Raw genomic sequence first — 22,908 nt, 5'->3', positions numbered from 1 at the left:
ACACGCCGGATGGTACGACAGTATGGCGATGACGAATACACGCTTCCAATGTGCGTTCAGTGCGATGTCACCAAACACGGATGCGACCATCGTGATGCTGTAAACAGAACCTGGATTCATGCGAAATAAATGACGTTTTGCCATTCGTGCACTCAGGTTCGTCGTTGAGTACACCATCGCAGGCGCTCCTGTCTGTGATGCAGCGTCAAGGGTAACCGCAGCCATGGTCTCCGAGCTGATAGCCCATGCTGCTGCAAACGTCGTCGAACTGTTCGCGGAGATGGTTGTTGTCCTGCAAACGTCCCCATCTGTTGACTCAGGGATCGAGACGTGGCTGCACGATCCGTTACAGCGATGCGGATAAGATGCCTGTCATCTCGACTGCTAGTGATACGAGGCCGTTGGCATCCAGCACGGCGTTCCGTATTACCCTCTTGAACCCACCGATTCCATATTCTGCTAACAGTCATTGGATCTCGACCAACGCGAGCAGCAATGTCGCGATAGGATAAACGGCAATCGCGAAAGGCTACAATCCGACCTTTATCAAAGTCGGAAACGTGATGGTACGCATTTCTCCTGCTTACACGAGGCATCACAACAACGTTTGACCAGGGAACGCTGGTCAACTGCTGTTTGTGTATGAGAAATCGGTTGGAAACTTTCCGCGTGTCAGCACGTTGTAGGTGTCGCCACCGGCGCCAACCTTGTGTGAATGCTCTGAAAAGCTAATCATTTGCATATCACAGCATCTTCTTCCTGTCGGTTAAATTTCGCGTCTGCAGCATATCATCTTAGTGGCGTAGCAATTTTAATGGCCAGTAGTGTACTTGAGTTGGTGTAACTTCCGTATTACATTTGCGATATGGAGACGCGCATTACCATGAAGCAGCTATACATTTGTCGTACACCATCCACAACTGTGGTTTTCGAGAGCTCCTTTGCTGTCTCATTCACATTTTTCTTTCTCCGGTGGATGTCTACCGATGTTTGTCGTTCGGCGGCCAAGAAAAGATTAAGAGTACATTGGTCCTGTTTGGACGCGTTTGGTAATAACGTCGCTATAGACCACGATTCCTCATTTGCCACGCGCGCTTCGGAAAGACACGATTGCCACACTAAAGTGTTGCCTACACCGGTGCTTGTATACCCGTATCAGAGTGGTGCAACGTTGCGTATACGCTGCATCGACGCCCTCAAACGGAAATATTTTTATTGCCCCTTAAAGAGGGTGAACATTAACAAAACCGAGACAGATTTCTGACTGGAAATGGAGTAACCATGTGTCCGGAAATGCGTCGTTGCCACAGTAGACGGCGGTGACAAGTAATAGTTCCTCTGACCGCATGCCGTGTGTTCCTTGTGTATTGCAGGCTGTGTAATTGACGCATCGTACTGTAAGCAGCAGAATGGTCCGGTGTTCATGTCAGGATCAAGCCGAGATGCTGTTTGTGTACGGGTAACAAGATGGAAACGGTCGAGAGCCAGCAAGGCGACACCAAAACATGTACCCTCACAGACACCAACCACACCACACAACATTTCAAGCCCTTTTTGGACATTTGTGTGACCATGTGTCCTTTCAGGGAGGCGGCACACTTTCCCTACACCATGGATGGAGGATGGGGTTCGACAGGATATTGAGACGAACCCTAGTAGAAGGTCCAGGGAAGTGGCCCGCCAACATGGCGTAAGGCAAAGTACGATTATGTGTTTCCTGCATGACAACCGCTGCTATGCCTGTCACCTGATAGAGGCCACTTTGAACATCAGTTCTGACGCTGATCCGGTGCAGCTCTTTAGCGTGTTCCCCGACGATCTGTTGTCGTTGCACGCAGACCGCCCAGTTCCAGACAAATGTTCATAGGATATTTCTTCCTCCATTTCTAGTCAGGAATCCGTCCCTGCAGTTTGCCGGTTTTATTAATGTTCAACCTGTATATACAGGGTGGTCCAGTGATCGCGACCGGGCCAAATATCTCGGAAATAACCAGATGGCGCTATGATTGGCCCGCTAAATGGCGCTGCCATAGGTCAAACGGACAGCAACGGCCTTTTTTGTTAAATAGGAACCCCATTTTTTATTACATATTCGTGTAGTACGTAAAGAAATATGAATGTTGTAGTTCGACCACTTTGTCATACATGGCGCTGTAATAGTCACAAACATACGGCTCACAATTTTAGACGAACAGTTGGTAACAAGTAGGATTTTTAAATTAAAAAAACAGAACGTAGGTAAGTTTGAACATTTTATTTCGGTTGTTCCAAAGTGATACATGTACCTTTGCGAAAGCATCATTTCTGAGAACGCATGCTGTTACAGCGTGATTACCTGTAAATACCACATTATTGCAATAAATGCTCAAAATGATGTCCGTCAATCTCAATGCATTTGGCAATACGTGTAACGGCATTCCTCTCAACAGCGAGTAGTTCGTCTTCCGTAATGCTCGCACATGCATTGACAATGCGCTGACGCATGTTGTCAGGCGTTGTCGGTGGATAACGATAGCAAATATCCTTCAACTTTCCCCACAGAAAGAAATTCGGGGACGTCAGATGGCCATGGTATGGTGCTTCGACCACCAATCCACCTGTCATGAAATACCGCTTCAACCGCACGCGAGCTACGTACCGGACATCCATCATGTTGGAAGTACATCGCCATTCTGTTACGCAGTGAAACATCTAGTAGTAACATGGGTAGAACATTAGGTAGGAAATCAGCATACAATGCACCACTTAGATTGCCATCGATAAAATGGGGGCCAGTTATCCTTCCTCCCATAATGCCGCACCGTACATTAACCCGCCAAGGTCGCTGATGTTCCACTTGTCGCAGCCATCGTGGATTTTCCGTTGCCCAATAGAGCATATTATGCCGGTTTACGTTACCGCTGTTGGTGAATAACTCTTCGTCGCTAAAAAGAACGCGTGCAAAAAATCTCTCATAGTCCCGTAATTTCTCTTGTGCCCAGTGGCAGAATTGTACACGACGTTCAAAGTCGTCGCCATGCAATTCCTGGTGCATAGAATTATGGTACGGGTGCAATCGATGTTGATGTAGCATTCTCAACACCGACGTTTTTGAGATTCCCGATTCTCGCGCAATTTGTCTGCTACTGATGTGCGGATTAACCACGACAGCAACTAAAACACCTACTTGGGCATCATCATTTGTTGCAGGTCGTGGTTGACCTTTCACATGTGGCTGAACACTTCCTCTTTTCTTAAATAACGTAACTATCCGGCGAACGGTCCGGACACTTGGATGATGTCGTCCAGGATACCGAGCGGCATACATAGCACACGCCCGTTGGGCATTTTGATCACAATAGCCATACATCGACACGATATCGACCTTTTCGGCAATTGGTAAACGGTCGATTTTAACACGGGTAATGTATCACGACGCAAATACCGTCCGCACTGGCGGAATGTTACGTGGTACCGCGTAGTTATACGCTTGTGACTATTACAGCGCCATCTATCACAAAGCGGAAAAACTGGTCCAACTAAAACATTCATATTTCTTTACGCACTACACGAATACGTAATAAAAATGGGGGTTCCTATTTTAAAAAAACACAGTTGATATCCGTTTGACCTATGGCACGCTACAGTCTGGAACCGCGGGACTGCTACGGTGGCAGGTTCGAATCCTGCCTGGGGCATGGGTGTGTGTGGTGTCCTTAGGTTAGTTAGGTTTAAGTAGTTCTAAGTTCTACGGGACTTATGACCTAAGATGTTGAGTCCCATAGTGCTCAGAGCCATTTGACCTATGGCAGCGCCATCTAGCGGACTAACCATAGCGCCACCTGGTTTGCCTCCTCAACCTAGACGAGTTTCATTCTTTGTAGTTTTTTCGTTTCATGCTTATTTCGTGAGATATGGGACCCGGTCACTAACAATGGACCACCCTGTATATCACAATTAGTAAGTATTATTATATTTTGGATCCGAATAAACTGATTTGATATTTTTGTTTCTATTACAAGGTATTGCATAATACGTGTACAGAAATGCAGGAAATTTAAGAGCCCTCAACATCTAACAGCACTCCATTTAAAAATAAACATTTAAAGTGAATTAGTTTGTGCTCACTAACTTTTTCCATCAATTCTGTGTAAATGGTTTGCTGGACCTGTATGTTAACAGACTACAGTCGCAGTTAGTGGCCTTCTCGGTGTCACCTCTCCTTCAGTGCCTCTGCCGGCCGGGGTGGCCGAGCGGTTCTAGGCGCTACAATCTGGAACCGCGCGACCGCTACGGTCGCAGGTTCGAATCCTGCCTCGGGCATGCATGTGTGTGACGTCTTAGGTTAGTTATGTTTAAGTAGTTCTAAGTTCAAGGGACTGATGACCTCAGAAGTTAAGTCCCTCAGTGCTCAGAGCCACTTGAACCACTCAGTGCCTTCTGTTTTATTTTACCAAGTCTTTCTTTGTCACCCTTTTCCCCTTCAACCATTACCTTCTTCATTGCTCTTGACAGGCAATTTTTAGATATCCCAGGATCTGACGAAATCATTTCAGCACTTGCTCCCACAGAACCATCTACAGAAACTCCATATTTTAATTTCTCCGGATAGTCATATTTCGGATCGTGACCCTCCTCGTGTTATTTTCTATTTTCCGTAGGTGTCACATTTCAGCTGCCTGGATCCGACTATTTGCACGCTTACTCGCCCATCCGAGATTCAAATGCATAGGCCTATGTAGGTAGATCTATATACCGCTAACTTCTCCAGATATCTGCCCGACTGCATTAAATGGATGTCCTACTGCCGCGGATCTTCCCTGGTTTCTACTTTCACGTACGCGTTTACATTGATGGTAAAGCCCAAGTTCTTAAATTAAAAAGCAGTTGTAATGGCTCACGTTCAGGTGTGATATTATGCTTTCCTTCACTTTTGTTTGCAATTGAGGGTTTTATTTTTATGACATTTAGTTCTATTCTATTGTTTTATCATCCCTTCCACCTAGACACAAATGTCTTGAACGTTTTGTTCACGGACGGCTGTTGTCATCAGGTAGTCTGGAAACGCGAAGCCTACGTAAAGAATGTTTCACAACAGATAACGCTTGATTACGTCAACGACATTAGTTTCATTGCTGTGGGTCGTTTTTCTTGGATATTTTAGGTCGCAGCATAAGTTCGCAACGTTTTTGTTTTGCATTTTGGTATTCCGATTGTTACGGGTTTATTTGTCGCTTGTCATTTTTTTATTTGTACTTAATTGATGCTACCTGAGTGTACATATAGTTATTTTGTCATCTGGAGACAGTAGGAGGAGCTGTAGACGCTATGAAATGGGGTGCCAAGTGGAGAAATCGGAACAGTTCCGACATATTCTACTGTCTGAGTTCAATATAGAGGTGGCAGCAGTGGACGCAGCCGGAAACATTTGCGCCGTGTGTAATGCCAATAGACAGAGCTCTGCAAACAAATCATTTTCTCCGTTAAAGGAGGAACGTTTTGACATTAGTGACCTTCAGAAAGACCACCGCAGTTTCGTGAAGGTCGTTTAAACGAATTAATCCACAGTCATCTACGTCAGTGTACTCGAGAACTAGCAAATTTGGCGAACTGTAAGTATTGCTGTCCCGTATAGTTACTGAAGACGGGAAATGGTGGCTTTATGCGAAGATAAGGAAAATAATGTAATGACTGAGTCCAAACAAAGCAGAAACTCCCCATAGAAAGGAATGCGAGCGCTCACAAAAGTTAATGTCATGCATCTGGTGGAACAGCGACGGTATGTTGTACCACAAATTGCTTCCGCGAGGTGTAACCACGACTGCTGACATTTATGGACAACCACTGAGATGTCTTGCGTACACGTCCAAGGAGTACCACCAGGATGACTGCTTGAAGTAATGCTACTCCACGGTAACACCCGCCCGCGGTGTGTTGGGACTGACAAAGAACACTATACGGGAGTTGGTTGGGAAGACACTCCACACCCACCTTGTACACCTGGTCACCTTTTCAGCTCTCTGTCAAACACCCTTCAAGGAACTTCCTTTCCGGATGAAAATGCGCTACAACGATGGTTCAACGAGTTCTTAGCCTCAAAACCCTGTGATACAGTCGCAGACTCGAAAAGTTACCCAGCGTAGGCAGTTGTTGTATACGAGGTGCATTCAAGTTCTAAGGCCTCCGATTTTTTTTCTCCGGACTAGAAAGAGATAGAAACATGCACATTGCTTTAAAATGATGCCGCGTTCATTGTCAATACGTCCCAGAGATGGCAGCACCGTACGGATGATGGAATTTTACCGCCAGCGGCGAGAATAAGAACTGTTTTAAATACCTAAAATGGCGACGTTTTCCTTACTTGAACAGCGTGTAATCATTCGTTTTCTGAATTTTCGTGGTGTGAAACCAATTGAAATTCATCGACAGTTGAAGGAGACATGTGGTGATGGAGTTATGGATGTGTCGAAAGTGCGTTCGTGGGTGCGACAGTTTAATGAAGGCAGAACATCGTGTGACAACAAACCGAAACAACCTCGGGCTCGCACAAGCCGGTCTGACGACATGATCGAGAAAGTGGAGAGAATTGTTTTGCGGGATCGCCGAATGACTGTTGAACAGATCGCCTCCAGAGTTGGCATTTCTGTGGGTTCTGTGCACACAATACTGCATGACGACCTGAAAATGCGAAAAGTGTCATCCAGGTGGGTGGCACGAATGCTGACAGACGACCACATGGCTGCCCGTGTGGCATGTTGCCGAGCAACGTTGACGCGCAACGACAGCATGAATGGGACTTTCTTTTCGTCGGTTATGACAATGGATGAGACGTGGATGCCATTTTTCAATCCAGAAACAAAGCGCCAGTCAGCACAATGGTACCACACAGATTCACCGCCACCAAAAAGATTTCGGGTAACCGCCAGTGCTGAAAAAATGATGGTGTCCATGTTCTGGGACAGCGAGGGCGTAATCCTTACCCATTGCATTCCAAAGGCCACTACGGTAACAGGTGCATCCTACGAAAATGTTTTGAAGAACAAATTCCTTCCTGCACTGCAACAAAAACGTCCGGGAAGGGCTGCACGCGTGCTGTTTCACCAAGACAACGCATCCGCACATCGAGCTAACGTTACGCGACAGTTTCTTCGTGATAACAACTTTGAAGTGATTCCTCATGCTCCCTACTCACCTGACCTGGGTCCTAGTGACTTTTGGCTTCTTCCAACAATGAAAGACACTCTCCGTGGCCGCACATTCACCAGCCGTGCTGCTATTGCCTCAGCGATTTTCCAGTGGTCAAAACAGACTCCTAAAGAAGCCTTCGCCGCTGCTATGGAATCATGGCGTCAGCGTTGTGAAAAATGTGTACGTTTGCAGGGCGATTACGTCGAGAAGTAACGCCAGTTTCATCGATTTCGGGTGAGTAGTTAATTAGAAAAAAAATCGGAGGCCTTAGAACTTGAATGCACCTCGTACAGTGAAGGAGAATATGTTATTGGTGACTAAAGTATCTGTTATGCTTATCTGTTCATTAAACTTAGAGGAAAAATGCTAAGAACTTATGTACCAACCGAACATTAATTTGCGGTGGCTCTGGGATGTATTTCCAGACCGAGGCCGGCTGTTTCACTGCCGTCTACACAGGCAACTATTCGCAGAACAGAGGGGACAGACAGGGCAGTGGCAGTGGTGACGAAGGCAATGAGACGGCTCCATAATAGCCTCCAAGTTTCTCCATCACGAATTCCCAGTACAGACTGCCCAAACATCAAGCGATGAAGTCCAAGGGGTGAGAGAGAAGTTCTCCATTACATCCGACTGCAGCAGACTGTGTCTCTGAAATCCGTCCCTCTGTAGTGAATTAGACAGTATGTGAATCAGTACCTACAATCGATATTTTGTTGTACGAAGAACTTTCCCTGGGTGAATTACACTGCCCCTGTACACATTTGTGTATCACGTTTATGTAAACATTTTATTGCAGACATTTTGTGTAAACAAATGTTTTGCGCATTGGAAATACTGTGCGTCCTCGTGTTCGCGTCTGGTAGTCAAGACTGGAGCATACGCTTCTGTGGTTCGTTGTGTACTTCACTTTTCACAGATCAGTGTTATTCATACGTCGCCGGTCTTTTCCCAGTTGACTCGACAGCGATTTCTCATCCCCAGTATTTCTCCATAATAAATACCGGCCATCTTGAGATTCTCACATCGCAAACGATAAGGCCTTTCAGAAACATACATGCGATTTCACAAGATTACATCTTCCACATGAATAAGACATAACCTTTCCGTAAATCTCAGCTTACGTATAGGAATAGAAACTTCTTAGTTTCAAAAGAGCCAAAGTCGTAACTTTTACGTTTGTCCACAGCAACTTTGTGTTAGTTTTTACAATTAAGTTTAGGATCAAAGATTTAATTTAACTTTCACAAATGTTCAGTGTCTCAATCTGACGCAAGACAAACATCCAGACGATTGTAAAACTCGTCCCATACATTTTTCAGCTTGTCTGCGGTCACTACATTCAGTTGCCATTGCGGTATCCCTCTTCCACACAATCCATTCTATTTGCGTATCTGGGACAGTTACGGAATTCTTACGCTGTAGCGTGCGATCACTCCAACGAGTATGTATAACCGTTACACTCCGTGACTAACAGAATGAGGAGGTATTTGGAATGATCAAACAATTTTACTCGGTGCGATGAGAATTATGCGAGGAAGTAATGATGTAGACAATTGTTGTTCTTTGTCTAGGTAATTGTTGTACGACGCGATTACACAATTGTAACTGATTATGCAATTTAAGTCCTTATGTGTTACTAGTCTGAAAAATATATTCTATTAAGTTCCAGCTTTGTTTTCCAATTAATATATTTAGGATCAAACTTTCCAATATATACTTGGGGTTAGGGGTATAACTGCAGATATTTTTGTTGCTGACTGAGGAGAGTGTACTGAACGACATTATGCCAGTAATTATTTCATCTGCGGACTAATAACTGTAGCTATTAGAAACGGTATATTTTTAGGTTGGTCAGTAACTCCAAGCACACGTCGCAAGAGGAAGCCATTAATGCTTATTTTCCCACGGACAGCAGATCAGGTGTCAAAAGTGTGTATGCGTGAAAGCAAACCAGTTAGTCTATACTGACAGGCGTAGTCCTCTTACAAGGGAACATTCCCAAGTGTCAATAAACGATCTTTGTTAAACTTGGCAGTTGTGTAGACGTAGCAAAATAAGGCAATACGTATTTTTTATATTGTGCCTAGTTGCACTTTTACGGGATTATGCACACCACGAACGGTAATTTCGCATATTACATTTGGAAGGAATATCTCCGAAACAATGATACATAAAATATGTTACTTATATAAGAGTTGATATGTAATTAACGTTCTGGAAAACTGAATTTGTTTTGTAATAACTAGAAATTTTGCAGAATACCCCATCACCATTCATTAATTTTGAGAAATAACAACTTGTGTTACAACATAAATTAAAGAAGCCTTCAAGCTATGAAGATACATACACTCCTGGAAATGGAAAAAAGAACACATTGACACCGGTGTGTCAGACCCACCATACTTGCTCCGGACACTGCGAGAGGGCTGTACAAGCAATGATCACACGCACGGCACAGCGGACACACCAGGAACCGCGGTGTTGGCCGTCGAATGGCGCTAGCTGCGCAGCATTTGTGCACCGCCGGCGTCAGTGTCAGCGTTTGCCGTGCCATACGGAGCTCCATCGCAGTCTTTAAGACTGGTAGCATGCCGCGACAGCGTGGACGTGAACCGTATGTGCAGTTGACGGACTTTGAGCGAGGGCGTATAGTGGGCATGCGGGAGGCCGGGTGGACGTACCGCCGAATTGCTCAACACGTGGGGCGTGAAGTCTCCACAGTACATCGATGTTGTCGCCAGTGGTCGGCGGAAGGTGCACGTGCCCGTCGACCTGGGACCGGACCGCAGCGACGCACGGATGCACGCCAAGACCGTAGGATCCTACGCAGTGCCGTAGGGGACCGCACCGCCACTTCCCAGCAAATTAGGGACACTGTTGCTCCTGGGGTATCGGCGAGGACCATTCGCAACCGTCTCCATGAAGCTGGGCTACCGTCCCGCACACCGTTAGGCCGTCTTCCGCTCACGCCCCAACATCGTGCAGGCCGCCTCCAGTGGTGTCGCGACAGGCGTGAATGGAGAGACGAATGGAGACGTGTCGTCTTCAGCGATGAGAGTCGCTTCTGCCTTGGTGCCAATGATGATCGTATGCGTGTTTGGCGCCGTGCAGGTGAGCGCCACAATCAGGACTGCATACGACCGAGGCACACAGGGCCAACACCCGGCATCATGGTGTGGGGAGCGATCTCCTACACTGGCCGTACACCACTGGTGATCGTCGAGGGGACACTGCATAGTGCACGGTACATCCAAACCGTCATCGAACCCATCGTTCTACCATTCCTAGACCGGCAAGGGAACTTGCTGTTCCAACAGGACAATGCACGTCCGCATGTATCCCGTGCCACCCAACGTGCTCTAGAAGGTGTAAATCAACTACCCTGGCCAGCAAGATCTCCGGATCTGTCCCCCATTGAGCATGTTTGGGACTGGATGAAGCGTCGTCTCACGCGGTCTGCACGTCCAGCACGAACGCTGGTCCAACTGAGGCGCCAGGTGGAAATGGCATGGCAAGCCGTTCCACAGGACTACATCCAGCATCTCTACGATCGTCTCCATGGGAGAATAGCAGCCTGCATTGCTGCGAAAGGTGGATATACACTGTACTAGTGCCGACATTGTGCATGCTCTGTTGCCTGTGTCTATGTGCCTGTGGTTCTGTCAGTGTGATCATGTGATGTATCTGACCCCAGGAATGTGTCAATAAAGTTTCCCCTTCCTGGGACAATGTATTCACGGTGTTCTTATTTCAATTTCCAGGAGTGTATATAATGAAGCTGGTTTCATAAATGACAGCAGGAGCGCTCTCCTGGTTGTCCCATGCACCCTGCATGCAAAATCGTACGTCAGTCTGGTCATTCGATATGTTGTGAAGTCATTCACGAACAGCATTGCAGGGTTTTTTTTCCAGCAGGCAAGAGTATATTCAATACACCTAATTAAAATACCTAAACATTCATTACTATTTAAGACAATATCAAGCAGTAAATTACGTAACATGTTTGCCAGAAGAGTGTTAGACGCAGAGAAAAAGCAACAAATACATAGAGTTGGGTACACATGGGTACATATTAACTTACCAATGATCACAAAACCTGTGCCTATTACTCAACACCCTGTAAAATAGGCTATATATGGTTCAAATGACTCTGAGCACTATGGGATTTAACATCTGACGTCATCAGTCCCCTAGAAAGCCGGAAGCGCGGGACTGTTACAATCGCAGGTTCGAATCCTGCCTCGGGCATGGATGTGTGTGATGTCCTTAGGTTAGTTAGGTTTAAGTAGTTATAAGTTCTAGGGGACTGATGACCACAGATGTTAAGTCCCATAGTGCTCAGAGCCATTTTTTTCCGCTAGAACTTACGAGGTGCATTCAAGTTCTAAGGCCTCCGATTTTTTTTCTAATTAACTACTCACCCGAAATCGATTAAAGTGGCGTTACGTCTCGACGTAATCGCCCTGCAGACGTACACATTTTTCACAACGCTGACGCCATGATTCCATGGCAGCGGCGAAGGCTTCTTTAGGAGTCTGTTTTGACCACTGGAAAATTGCTGAGGCAATAGCAGCACAGCTGGTGAATGTGCGGCCAATGAGAGTGTCTTTCATTTTTGGAAAAAACCAAAAGTCACTAGGAGCCAGGTCAGGTGAGTAGGGAGCATGAGGAATCACTTCAAAGTTGTTATCACGAAGAAACTGTTGCGTAACATTAGCTGGATGTGCGGGTTCGTTGTCTTGATGAAACAGCACACGCGCAGCCCTTCCCGGATGTTTCTGTTGCAGTGCAGGAAGGAATTTGTCCTTCAAAACATTTTCGTAGGATGCACCTGTTACCGTAGTGCCCTTTGAAACGCAATGGGTAAGGATTACGCCCTCGCTGTCCCAGAACATGGACACCATCATTTTTTCAGCACTGGCGGTTACCCGAAATTTTTTTGGTGGCGGTGAATCTGTGTGCTTCCATTTAGCTGACTGGCGCTTTGTTTCTGGATTAAAAAATGGCATCCACGTCTCATCCATTGTCACAACCGACGAAAAGAAAGTCCCATTCATGCTGTCGTTGCGCGTCAACATTGCTTGGCAACATGCCACACGGGCAGCCATGTGGTCGTCCATCAGCATTCGTGGTACCCACCTGGATGACACTCTTCGCATTTTCAGGTCGTCATGCAGGATTATGTGCACAGAACCCACAGAAATGCCAACTCTGGAGGCGATCTGTTCAACAGTCATTCGGCGATCTCCCAAAAGAGTTCTCTCCACTTTCTTGATCATATCGTCAGACCGGCTTGTGCTAGCCCGAGGTTGTTTCGGTTTGTTGTCACACAATGTTCTGCCTTCATTAAACTGTCATACCCACGAACGCACTTTCGACACATCCATAACTCCATCACCACATGTCTCCTTCAACTGTTGATGAATTTCAATTGGTTTCACACCACGCAAATTTAGAAAACGAATGACTGCACGCTGTTCAAGTAAGGAAAACGTCGCCATTTTAAGTATTCAAAATAGTTCTCATTCTCGCCGCTGGCTTTAAAATTCCATCTGCCATACGGTGCTGCCATCTCTGGGACATATTGACAATGAACACGGCCTCATTTTAAAACAATGCGCATGTTTCTATCTCTATCCAGTCCGGATAAAAAAAAATAGGAGGCCTTAGAACTTGAATGCACCTCGTAGAACTACTTGAACCTAACTAACCTAAGGACATCACACACATCTATGCCCGAGGCAGAATTCCAACCTGCGACCGTAGCGGTCGTGTGGTTCCAGATGGAAGCGCCTAGAACCGCTCGGCCACAATTGCCGGCAAAGTAGGCTGCTTCTGGATTGTAAAAATCTGCACAGAATGGATGCGTGGACAGAAACTGCAATCTCGTAATAGTCCTGTTTGGGGATCGTTTCCTTTGACGGAATTTTCACATTTAAAAAATGGTTCAAATGGCTCTGAGCACTATGGGATTCAACTGATGAGGTCATTAGTCCCCTAGAACTTAGAACTAGTTAAACCTAAATAACTTAAGGACATCACAAACATCCATGCCCGAGGCAGGATTCGAACCTGCGACCGTAGCGGTCTTGCTGTTCCAGACTGCAGCGCCTTTAACCGCACGGCCACTTCGGCCGGCTTTTCACTTTTAATTGATTATGAAGACAGCTACTATCCAGCCTCCACTGAGAGAGCAACTCACGCACGCAAGTGCACTCCTTACTGTCCACCAACGTTTAGAGAAATTCAGTGGACAAAATTGTGCGGTCCAAAAATTAAGATTGTTATATACTACTATTTTATCAGTATCGCCAATGCTGAAACCTGACTGAATATGAAAGACATCCACTACATCAATTATCCAACCCCGCAAATCCATGAAACGGTAGCAATCAGACTTCAAAGTTTATGTAATGTTGTTACAGAAGGATTAGTTGCATTATTAGTGTGCAAAATAACATTAAAACTATAATCAAAAGTCTGTCCCCTCAATAATTAACTTAAGTAGTTTGTGAGAGGCCTTAGTCAGCTTCTGTTGATATTCACTGACGCATAAACGAAAGTTGGTAGGCGTGTTGATTCATCTGAAACATAATATCTACCCAGATTTCGTGGCAGTCGTATAAGAGTGGTGTTAATGGCGCCTCTATGAGAATGCAAATCAGGTCTGCTGTCAATACCCGCTGTGCCGGTAGTGAGAGTTAGTTACCTTTGGGACTGGACGTGGTGAGTCGATATTAGTACAGAACGTCTTTCAAGGCCACAAAGACGCCATTTTGAAGGAATGCATGCTTTCGCGGCAATATCCGTTAATAAAACATTCTCGGGTGTCGAGCCGCGTCAAGTGGTTGACTGCCCACGAGCTTTCGGCAGAGATCTCCTCTGCCATTTTCAAGTGGATGAATGCCGTGTGGTTGTCATTGCCGTGCTCATATAGCCTCGCCTTCGCTCGTGATGTCACTGGTGTTCGGTCCCGCGCCATATATGGTAATGTTTTGGCTGCGCGACTGCCGGACCCGCTTCAACTCCCAGATCCCACGCTGTGCTCAGCGGCAATCCACCGTCTCCATTAAAGGTGTTGCCAGAAATTCTAATCTCTATGGCCTCGTTAGGCACACTCTGACGTCATCATATTTCTTACATCATTTCAAAGACATCGCCTTGGACACGGCTGCTACAAAGCCGAGCTGTTTTTATCGCTTCGTCGACGGAACCCTCGTCACTTGCTCACATGGACAAGAAGTTAGAGATTTCATGGAGCACCTCAGCAGCATCCAAGACCACATCAGCTTCACAATGTAAGTAGAGAAGGAGGCTTCCCTGCCGTTCTTGGACGTACTTGTGCGCCATAAACCCAATCGGTCTCTAGGTCATAGCGTTTGCTGCAAGCGCACCCTCGCGGAGCGGTATCTGGACGACGCTAGCTTCCATCAGCCAGAACAGAAACACCCAGTTTTCACGACCTTAGTACATCGAGCTGAAACCGTCTCAGACGCTGAAAACTTGCCGAGAGAATTGAACCACTTACGTAAAGTTTTTAAGGAAAACAGTTACAACAACAAAAAGATCTCACAAGCAGAGCCATCCAAGCCTCAAAGGAAGAAGACCTCTGAAGAAGACACCAAACAGGTTGCATTTTAACCATTTTGTGGTTCGACAACAAGGAAGATTAGTCGGCTCCTGAAAAGGCATAAAATACGAGGTGCATTCAAGTTCTAACGCCTCCGATTTTTTTTTCTCTGGACTGGAAAGAGATAGAAACATGCGCATTGTTTTAAAATCAGGCCGCGTTCATTGTAAATACGTCCCAGAGATGGCAGCACCATACGGCAGATGGAATTTTACCGTCAGCGGCGAGAATGAGAACTGTTTTAAATACTTAAAATGGCGACGTTTTCCTTACTTGAACAGCGTGCAAACATTCGTTCTCTGAATTTGTATGGTGTGAAACCAATTGAAATTCATCGACAGTTGGAGACATTTGGTGATGGAGTTATGTATGTGTCGAAAGTGCGTTTGTGGGTGCGACAGTTTAATGAAGGCAGAACATCGTGTGACAACAAACCGAAACAACCTTGGGCTCGCACAAGCCGGTCTGACGACATGATCGAGAAAGTGGAGAGAATTGTTTTGGGGGATCGCCGAATGACTGTTGAACAGATCGCCTGCAGAGCTGGCATTTCTGTGGGTTCTGTGCACACAATCCTGAATGACGACCTGAAAATGCGAAAAGTGTCAACCAGGTGGGTCCCACGAATGCTGACGGACGACCATATGCCTGCCCGTGTGGCATGTTGCCAAGCAATGTTGACGTGCAACGACAGCATGAATGGGACTTTCTTTTCGTCAGTTGTGACAATGGATGAGACGTGGATGCCATTTTTCAATTCAGAAACAAAGCGCCAGTCAGCTCAAAGGTAGCACACAGATTAACCGCCACCAAAAAAATTTCGGGTAATCGCCAGTGCTGAAAAAATGATGGTGTCCATGTTCTGGGACAGCGAGGGCGTAATCCTTACCAATTGCGTTCTAAAGGGCGCTACGGTAACAGGTGCATCCTACAAAAATGTTTTGAAGAACAAATTCCTTCCTGCACTGCAACAAAAACGTCCGGGAAGGGCAGCGCGTGTGCTGTTTCACCAAGACAACGCAACCGCACATCGAGCTAACGTTACGCAACAGTTTCTTCGTGATAACAACTTTGAAGTGATTCCTCATGTTCCCTACTCACCTGACCTGGCTCCTAGTGACTTTTGGCTTTTTCCAACAGTGAAAGACACTCTCCGTGGCCGCACATTCACCAGTCGTGCTGATATTGCCTCAGCGATTTTCCAGTGGTCAAAACAGATTCCTAAAGAAGCCTTCGCCGCTGCCATGGAATCATGGCGTCAGCGTTGTGAGAAATGTATACGTCTGCAGGGCGATTACGTCGAGAAGTAACGCCAGTTTAATCGATTTCGGGTGAGTAGTTAATTAGAAAAAAAATCGGAGGCCTTAGAACTTGAATGTACCTCGTAGACACAATCTTCAGGCCTCCGACAAAGATCCGGCAACTAATGTAATCTGTGATAGACGATGTAGGCCTCAGAACGCCAGGAATTTACAAGATACCGCGTGGGTGTGGGCAGTTCTATGTCGGCCAGACTGTTCGCACTATTGAACAGCACCGTATGGAACATGAAACGTGTCACCGTCTGCGCTATCCTGAAAAGTCAGCCGTAGCAGAACGTGTTCTGCAAAGCGGACACCGACTTGCATTCGATGAGACGTCTATTATTAAACGGAGAAATGGCTTCTGGGACAGTGGGATGAACAAGGCCATAGAGATTAGAATTTCTGACACCTTCAATAGGGACGGTGGATTGCGGCTGAGTACAGCGTGGGATCCGGTGTTGAGAGAGTTGAAGCGGCCCCGGCAGTCGCGCGGCCAAAACGTTACCATATATGGTGCGGGACCGAGCACCAGTGACGTCACGAGCGACGGCGCGACTATACAGGGTGAGTCACGTAACGTTACCGCTGGATATATTTCGTAAATCACATCAAATACTGACGAATCGATTCCACAGACCGAACATGAGGCGAGGGGCTAGTGTAATTGGTTAAGACAAACCACACAAAAATCCACGGAAGTTTACTTTTTTAACACAAACCTACGTTTTTCTAAATGGAACCCCGTTAGTTTTGTTAGCACATCTGAACATATTAACAAATACGTAATCAGTGCCGTTTGTGGCATTGTAAAATGTTAATTACATCCGGAGATATTGTAACCTAAAGTTGACGCTTGAGTAGCACTCCTCCGCTGTTCGATCGTGTGTATCGGAGAGCACCAAATTACGTAGGGATCCAAAGGGAACGGTGATGGCCCTTAGGTACAGAAGAGACTGGAACAGCACATTACGTCCACATGCTAACATCTTTTTATTGGTCTTTTTCACTGACGCACATGTACATTACCATGAGGGTTGAGGTACACGTACACACGTGGTTTCCGTTTTCAATTACGGAGTGGAATATAGTGTGTCCCGACATGTCAGGCCAATAGATGTTCAATGTGGTGGCCATCATTTGCTGCACACAATTGCAATCTCTGGCGTAATGAATGTCGTACACGCCGCAGTACAACTGGTGTAATGTCGCCGCAGGCTGCCACAATACGTTGTTTCATATCCTCTGGGGATGTAGGCACATCACGGTACACATTCTCCTTTAACGTACCCCACAGAAAGAAGTCCAGAGGTGTAAGATCAGGAGAACAGGCTGGCCAATTTATGCGTCCTCCACGTCCTATGAAACGCCCGTCGAACGTGTACCTCACGCCTCATGGTAATGAACATGTGCCTCAGTGACAAAGACCAATAAAAAGGTGTTATCATGTGGACGTAATGTGCTGTTCCAGTCTCTTCTGTACCTAAGGGCCATCACCGTTCCCTTTGGATCCCTACGTAATTCGGTGCTCTCCGATACACACGATCGAACAGCGGAGGAGTGGTACTCAAGCGTCAACTTTAGGTTACAATATCTCCGGATTTAATTAACATTTTACAATGCAACAAACGGCACTGATTACGTATTTGTTTATATGTTCAGATGTGCTAACAAAACTAACGGGGTTCCATTTAGAAAAACGTAGGTTTGTATTAAAAGACATACTTCTGTGCATTTTTTTATGGTTTGTATTAACCAATTACACTAGCCCCTCTCCTCACGTTCGGTCTGTGTAATCGATTCGTCAGTATTTGATTTGGTTTACGAAATATATCCAGCGGTAATGTTAGGTGACTCACCCTGTATAAGCACGGCAATGACAACCACACGACAGTCACCCATTTGACAATGGCAGAGGAAATATCTGCCGAAAGCTCGTGGGCAGTAAACCACTTGAGGCGGCTTGAAACCCGAGGATGTTTTATTGAAAGACGTCATGTCAGAATCTCACTGAGCTTGAAATAGGTCGTCTAATAGGGCTACGAGAAGCTGGACGTTCCGTCTTCGGTGTTGCAGAAAGAATTTTCAGCAATGTAGACACTGCACACGAATGCAAGAGCGTAGGGTCGCAATAAGACAGGTCTCCGGACGGCCACGTGGAACTACCGACAGGCAAGACCATCGTGTTCGGCGGATGGCTCTGGCGCATCTTACTGCACATGCGGCTGCAATTTCACATCAATTAGCACCACAGTGATACAACGAATAGATGCAAATCGGTTACTACAAGCACAGATCCGAGCCGACCCCCTGTAGTGCATTCTACTGACCCCATACCACTGTCATTTGTAATTTCGGTGGTGTCAATCGAGAGCTTATTCGAGGGCAGAGTGGATGTCTGTTGCTTTTTCGTATGAAATCTATGTCTGCCTCTGCGTCAGTGATGGACGTATGATGATTAAAAGTAGGCTAGTTAAAGTCCCGCAACCAACCTGTCTGCGTGCTAGACGCTCTGGATCTACACTTCGCGTTATGGTCTGGGGTGTGACAGGAGGAGTAATCTCGTGGCTATCTCACACCCCTTGACTGCAATACTGTACGTCAGTCCAGTGATTCTACTTGTTGTGTTGCCATTCACGAACTGCATTCAGGTGTATTTTTCAAGAGGATAATTCTCGCCCATATGCCGCTGTTGTAACCTGACATGCTGTACGGAGTGCCGAAATCTTGCCTTGGCCTGCTCTATCACCAGATCTGCCTCCAATCGAGAAGATATGGGTCATCATCGGACGGCAACTCCAGTGTCATGCATATACAGCATTAACCGTCCCCTGTACCGACCGACCAAGTGAAACAGGCATGGAACTCCAGCCCACAAACTGATATCCGGCACCTCTACAACACAATCCATACAAGTTTGAGAGCTTGCATTAAACACAGTGGCGGTTACACAGGTTATTAATATCTTATAATATTATCATTATTCCATCCAGGATTTTACATTGTTTCATTAGTTTAGATCACTTATGGATAGCTGGGTGTTCTGATTCTGTCCAAAATGGACTTCTTAATTCCACCTTCCCTCATCATCTTCTAATTCTTTCACTTATCCATCTCAGTCATCTGGATGGTGGAGAAAAGGAATTTCATTTCTGATGCCTGGAGCCTCGGTGACCAACTCTTTGTGAGCGCTCGTGGTCGTGCGGTAGCGTTCTCGCTTCCCACGCCCGGGTTCCCGGGTTCGATTCCCGGCGGGGTCAGGGATTTTCTCTGCCTCGTGATGACTGGGTGTTGTGTGATGTCCTTAGGTCAGTTAGGTTTAAGTAGTTCTAAGTTATAGGGGACTGATGACCATAGATGTTAAGTCCCATAGTGCTCAGAGCCATTTGAACCATAAACTGAAAACGGTTATGAATGATGGGTGCGTGTGGACTTTTCAGTCCTTGTACAGCCTGGAGAAAGGCTTGGAAGTAACTTCTGTATGCAAGCTTGCCGTAGTAGAGTGAAATTTTACGCACGTAAATACTTTCATTTAATTATTATTAACCTCCCATCGCCGGCCAAGATCGCATAAAATCTCTCTCTCTCTCTTTTTAGCAAGTTTCAACAGACTATGCTGTCATCTTCAGGTCTTTCGTTGTAAAACATGTTCATTTTACGCTGACCTCACGCACAAGGTGTTAAGTGGATAAAAATAGCGTGCTGTCCATATGACATCCTGTGCATGAGCTCAGCGTAAAATGAACGTCTTTTGCAACAAGAGATTTTAAGACCTGAAGATGACAGCATAGTCTGTTGAAAATGTCTGTCTTAAAAAAAAAAAGGAGATAGATTTTATGCGTTCTTGGCCGGTAAAAGGTTTTTAATAATTTAACAGATCATCCTCCAGTTTGCCCCAAATTTGAACTTTATTCGCTGCAACACCGCACCGCGCCGCCACACACCTCTTACAACATACAGTATGTTGAGATACAGGTTTGATGCCCAATGGCGGTGGTGGGGAATCCCTCAGAATAAGCTCTAGTAACATTGCAAAGAGAATACTTAAGTTATCCACACATAATCATTAATATTGACCATTGTGACTTCAAACTTGTGTCAATGATGTTTAGCGTTGATCTTTCAGTGAGCTATACAGTAGAGGAACTGCAAAGGCGATAATTTTGCAGGCACATGTTCTTCCTGCTGGACGAGATGGCACAACGTCTTTTGAAGGTGCTGGAGGCTCCAGCAGAGCGGCTCCTGGAGCTGGACGTCTACGACCAGATGCACCGTTTCGTCATCGACACGGTGGGGACGTGCGCTTTCGGCGTGGAGTTCGAATCCATGCTGAACTACGACTGCTTCGTCGTGAGGAAGACGAGGCGCATGGCTAGCGGCTCGCTCCTCAGAAGGATCAGAAAGTACGGTACTGTGCGCTCAACACAACAGCCTTCTGCGTCTTACGTAGCACCTCATGAAAATCATTCCTGCTTTGCTATTTTATTACGATAATATTATCATTTTGAAACCACAATCAAGTACAGTTAAGCATAACTTTTAGCAATGAAAGCAGATTTATTACTGACCCCACTGTACGGCCAGGACAGAACTGAAGTCAGATACGGAAGGAGCTTAATATTCCAGAAACATTAGAGATTTCGAGAATCTCGCAGAATTGACAAATACTACGGATCTAATACACTGTTGTACAAAACTTAAGGACGAAGTAACTTTCAAATGATGCGTCATTGCCACGTAACATATCTTAATGTATTTGTGTTGCGTACATAGTGGTAAGGAGAGCTGCCCTACAGAGTGGTGTGGCAACAGTCTTTGTAGGCAAATTGGAGAGGAGCAGAAATGTTTAGCGAACTAGTTAACACAACAAACAGAAGATTTACTTAAAGAAGATTCATTACAAATAATTCGGCAGGAAACAGAGTCCAGCTATTACAATTTTACAAGAAAGAGGGTCCAAGTGCGAATGCATCGAGCGGCTGCCGCCCGCCGTCCTAAGCTGATGCGCCAAAGAAACTGGTATAGGCAGGCGTTTTCAAATACATAGATATGTAACAGGCGGAATACGGCAGCGCCTATATAAGACAACAAGTGTCTGGTGCAGTTGTTAGGTCGGTTTCTGCTGCTACAATGGCAAGTTATCAAGATGTAAGTGAGTTTGAGCGTGGTGTTCCAATCGGCGCCTGCTTCTTTCACCTCCGTCGCCTACCATCATGGTACTAAGCTCAGAAGATAGTCACATTCTGACCGGGACCGTTTACCTTTGCAAACTAATATTTTATTACAGTCAAGACCGTTTTGAATACATTGCTTGTGAGTATAGTACTTTTGTAGATAATAAAATGTTAACGCAGGGTGGGTAAAGATGGAAAGCAGAATAGAATCAATACAATTACTTCAAAAATAAGTGTGGGTTTGGCTTCGGAGAGTGGCCACTACCGTTTCTTGCTCTTCGCTGAGAGTCGCAACCTGACTAGCGAGTGGAGACGGTGAGTCCCTCTCTCCGCCACGTCTCTGCTCTCAGGAGCCCTAGTCCCTCGGGATTAACAGGAGAGCTTCTGGCAACGTACAGGATCACACGGCGAGATCCAGGCTTACCAGGAAGTTCCACTGCGCCAAAAAAGAAGGTGCCGGCAGTGAACTAGCTTCTGGGCATTCAAATAACGCTGTAAAAGGCCAAAGCCAAAACACGAGATCTTTTAGAATGAGTTGCGCATAATTTCTGTTCGGTAGCGATAAATATATATTAATTTAATGTAAGCTAATGATGATTAGTGAGAGGAACATTTCTGCAATGTTTAGCTACAGTACTAATCGTTTGCTGCAATTGTGTAGATTAAATACCAGCGTCTAGCGTGCAATGAAACAGGCGCGTAATCTCAGTTTTAGGAAAGTCGAATGGTTGACTACAGCTTATTGGGAGAGTTCTGTGCGCTTATGAATGACAGCACGTACAGAACCATTTTGTGACCTTTTTGTGATTCTGGGAATCCCATAAGGCTGGATTAAAGGAAGATGTTTGTCACCAGTTGATATGTGCTTTCGGGTATTCTGTCGAGTTATTGTTTCCATTTTACGCAGAAAGTGGAAACAACAACAACAACAACAACAACAACACCACAAAACAACCTGAAGCGCACTGTTAATCAGTTTCGCCAAGAAAAACTGAACGATCGTGTCTGTAAGCAGTGTTCTACATATTCTAAATATTTAAAGAACACCATTATTAACCATAAATAACTGCTACATTCATAATTTTGACATACAACAGATCACTAGACATTTCTGTTTTTAATGTCATGTACTTAAATATAGTCTTTTTTTATTATTATTATTTATTTTATGGCCTTCATTGGACCACTCTAGTCAAAAATACAAAGTTGTGAACAAGTTGTTACACAGGAATACAATTTGTCTCAACAATAACTTAATATGATATTTAGGTAATATAATTATTAAAGTCTATTCTTATATGAAAGGTGTTTTGCTCTTCTGTCTGCCCAATATTTCTTCATTCTTTCAGATTTTTCTTTCTTTCTTCATCTGAGACCACTCTTCCTGTGCTCCTTTTATTGATTTTAATTTGTAGTCTGGTTTGCGGGTCTTGCAGCATTCTGGTTTTCTCTGCCTTGTTTTTTAGGTCATCTACTGTAATTTGGAGTTCTTTCATATCTTCCTTAATTTCTGTGATCCATTTAATGTCGCTCTTGCTATTCCACAATTTTTGGATTATTTTTTTACCAATTCTGTTTTCTGGAGTTCTCATCAGATGTCCAAAGAATGAGATGCATTTCTTCCTGATCGTGC

At 45.4% G+C, this 22,908-nt stretch overlaps 1 protein-coding gene across 1 annotated transcript in view; it reads left to right on the top strand.

Moving 5' to 3' along the window:
- The window catches only part of LOC126141637 (probable cytochrome P450 6a13), an 86,516-nt gene that overhangs the window by 5,012 nt on the left and 58,596 nt on the right, over window positions 1-22,908 (top strand). The window contains exon 2 of the mRNA XM_049915275.1: window positions 20,271-20,504. Within this exon, the coding sequence (XP_049771232.1) occupies window positions 20,271-20,504 (234 nt within the window). The remainder of the gene's footprint in view (window positions 1-20,270; window positions 20,505-22,908) is intronic.

The sequence above is a fragment of the Schistocerca cancellata genome, unplaced genomic scaffold, assembly GCF_023864275.1.
Source record: "Schistocerca cancellata isolate TAMUIC-IGC-003103 unplaced genomic scaffold, iqSchCanc2.1 HiC_scaffold_732, whole genome shotgun sequence".
Taxonomy (NCBI): domain Eukaryota; kingdom Metazoa; phylum Arthropoda; class Insecta; order Orthoptera; family Acrididae; genus Schistocerca; species Schistocerca cancellata.
This window is presented reverse-complemented; position numbering and strand designations above follow the sequence as displayed.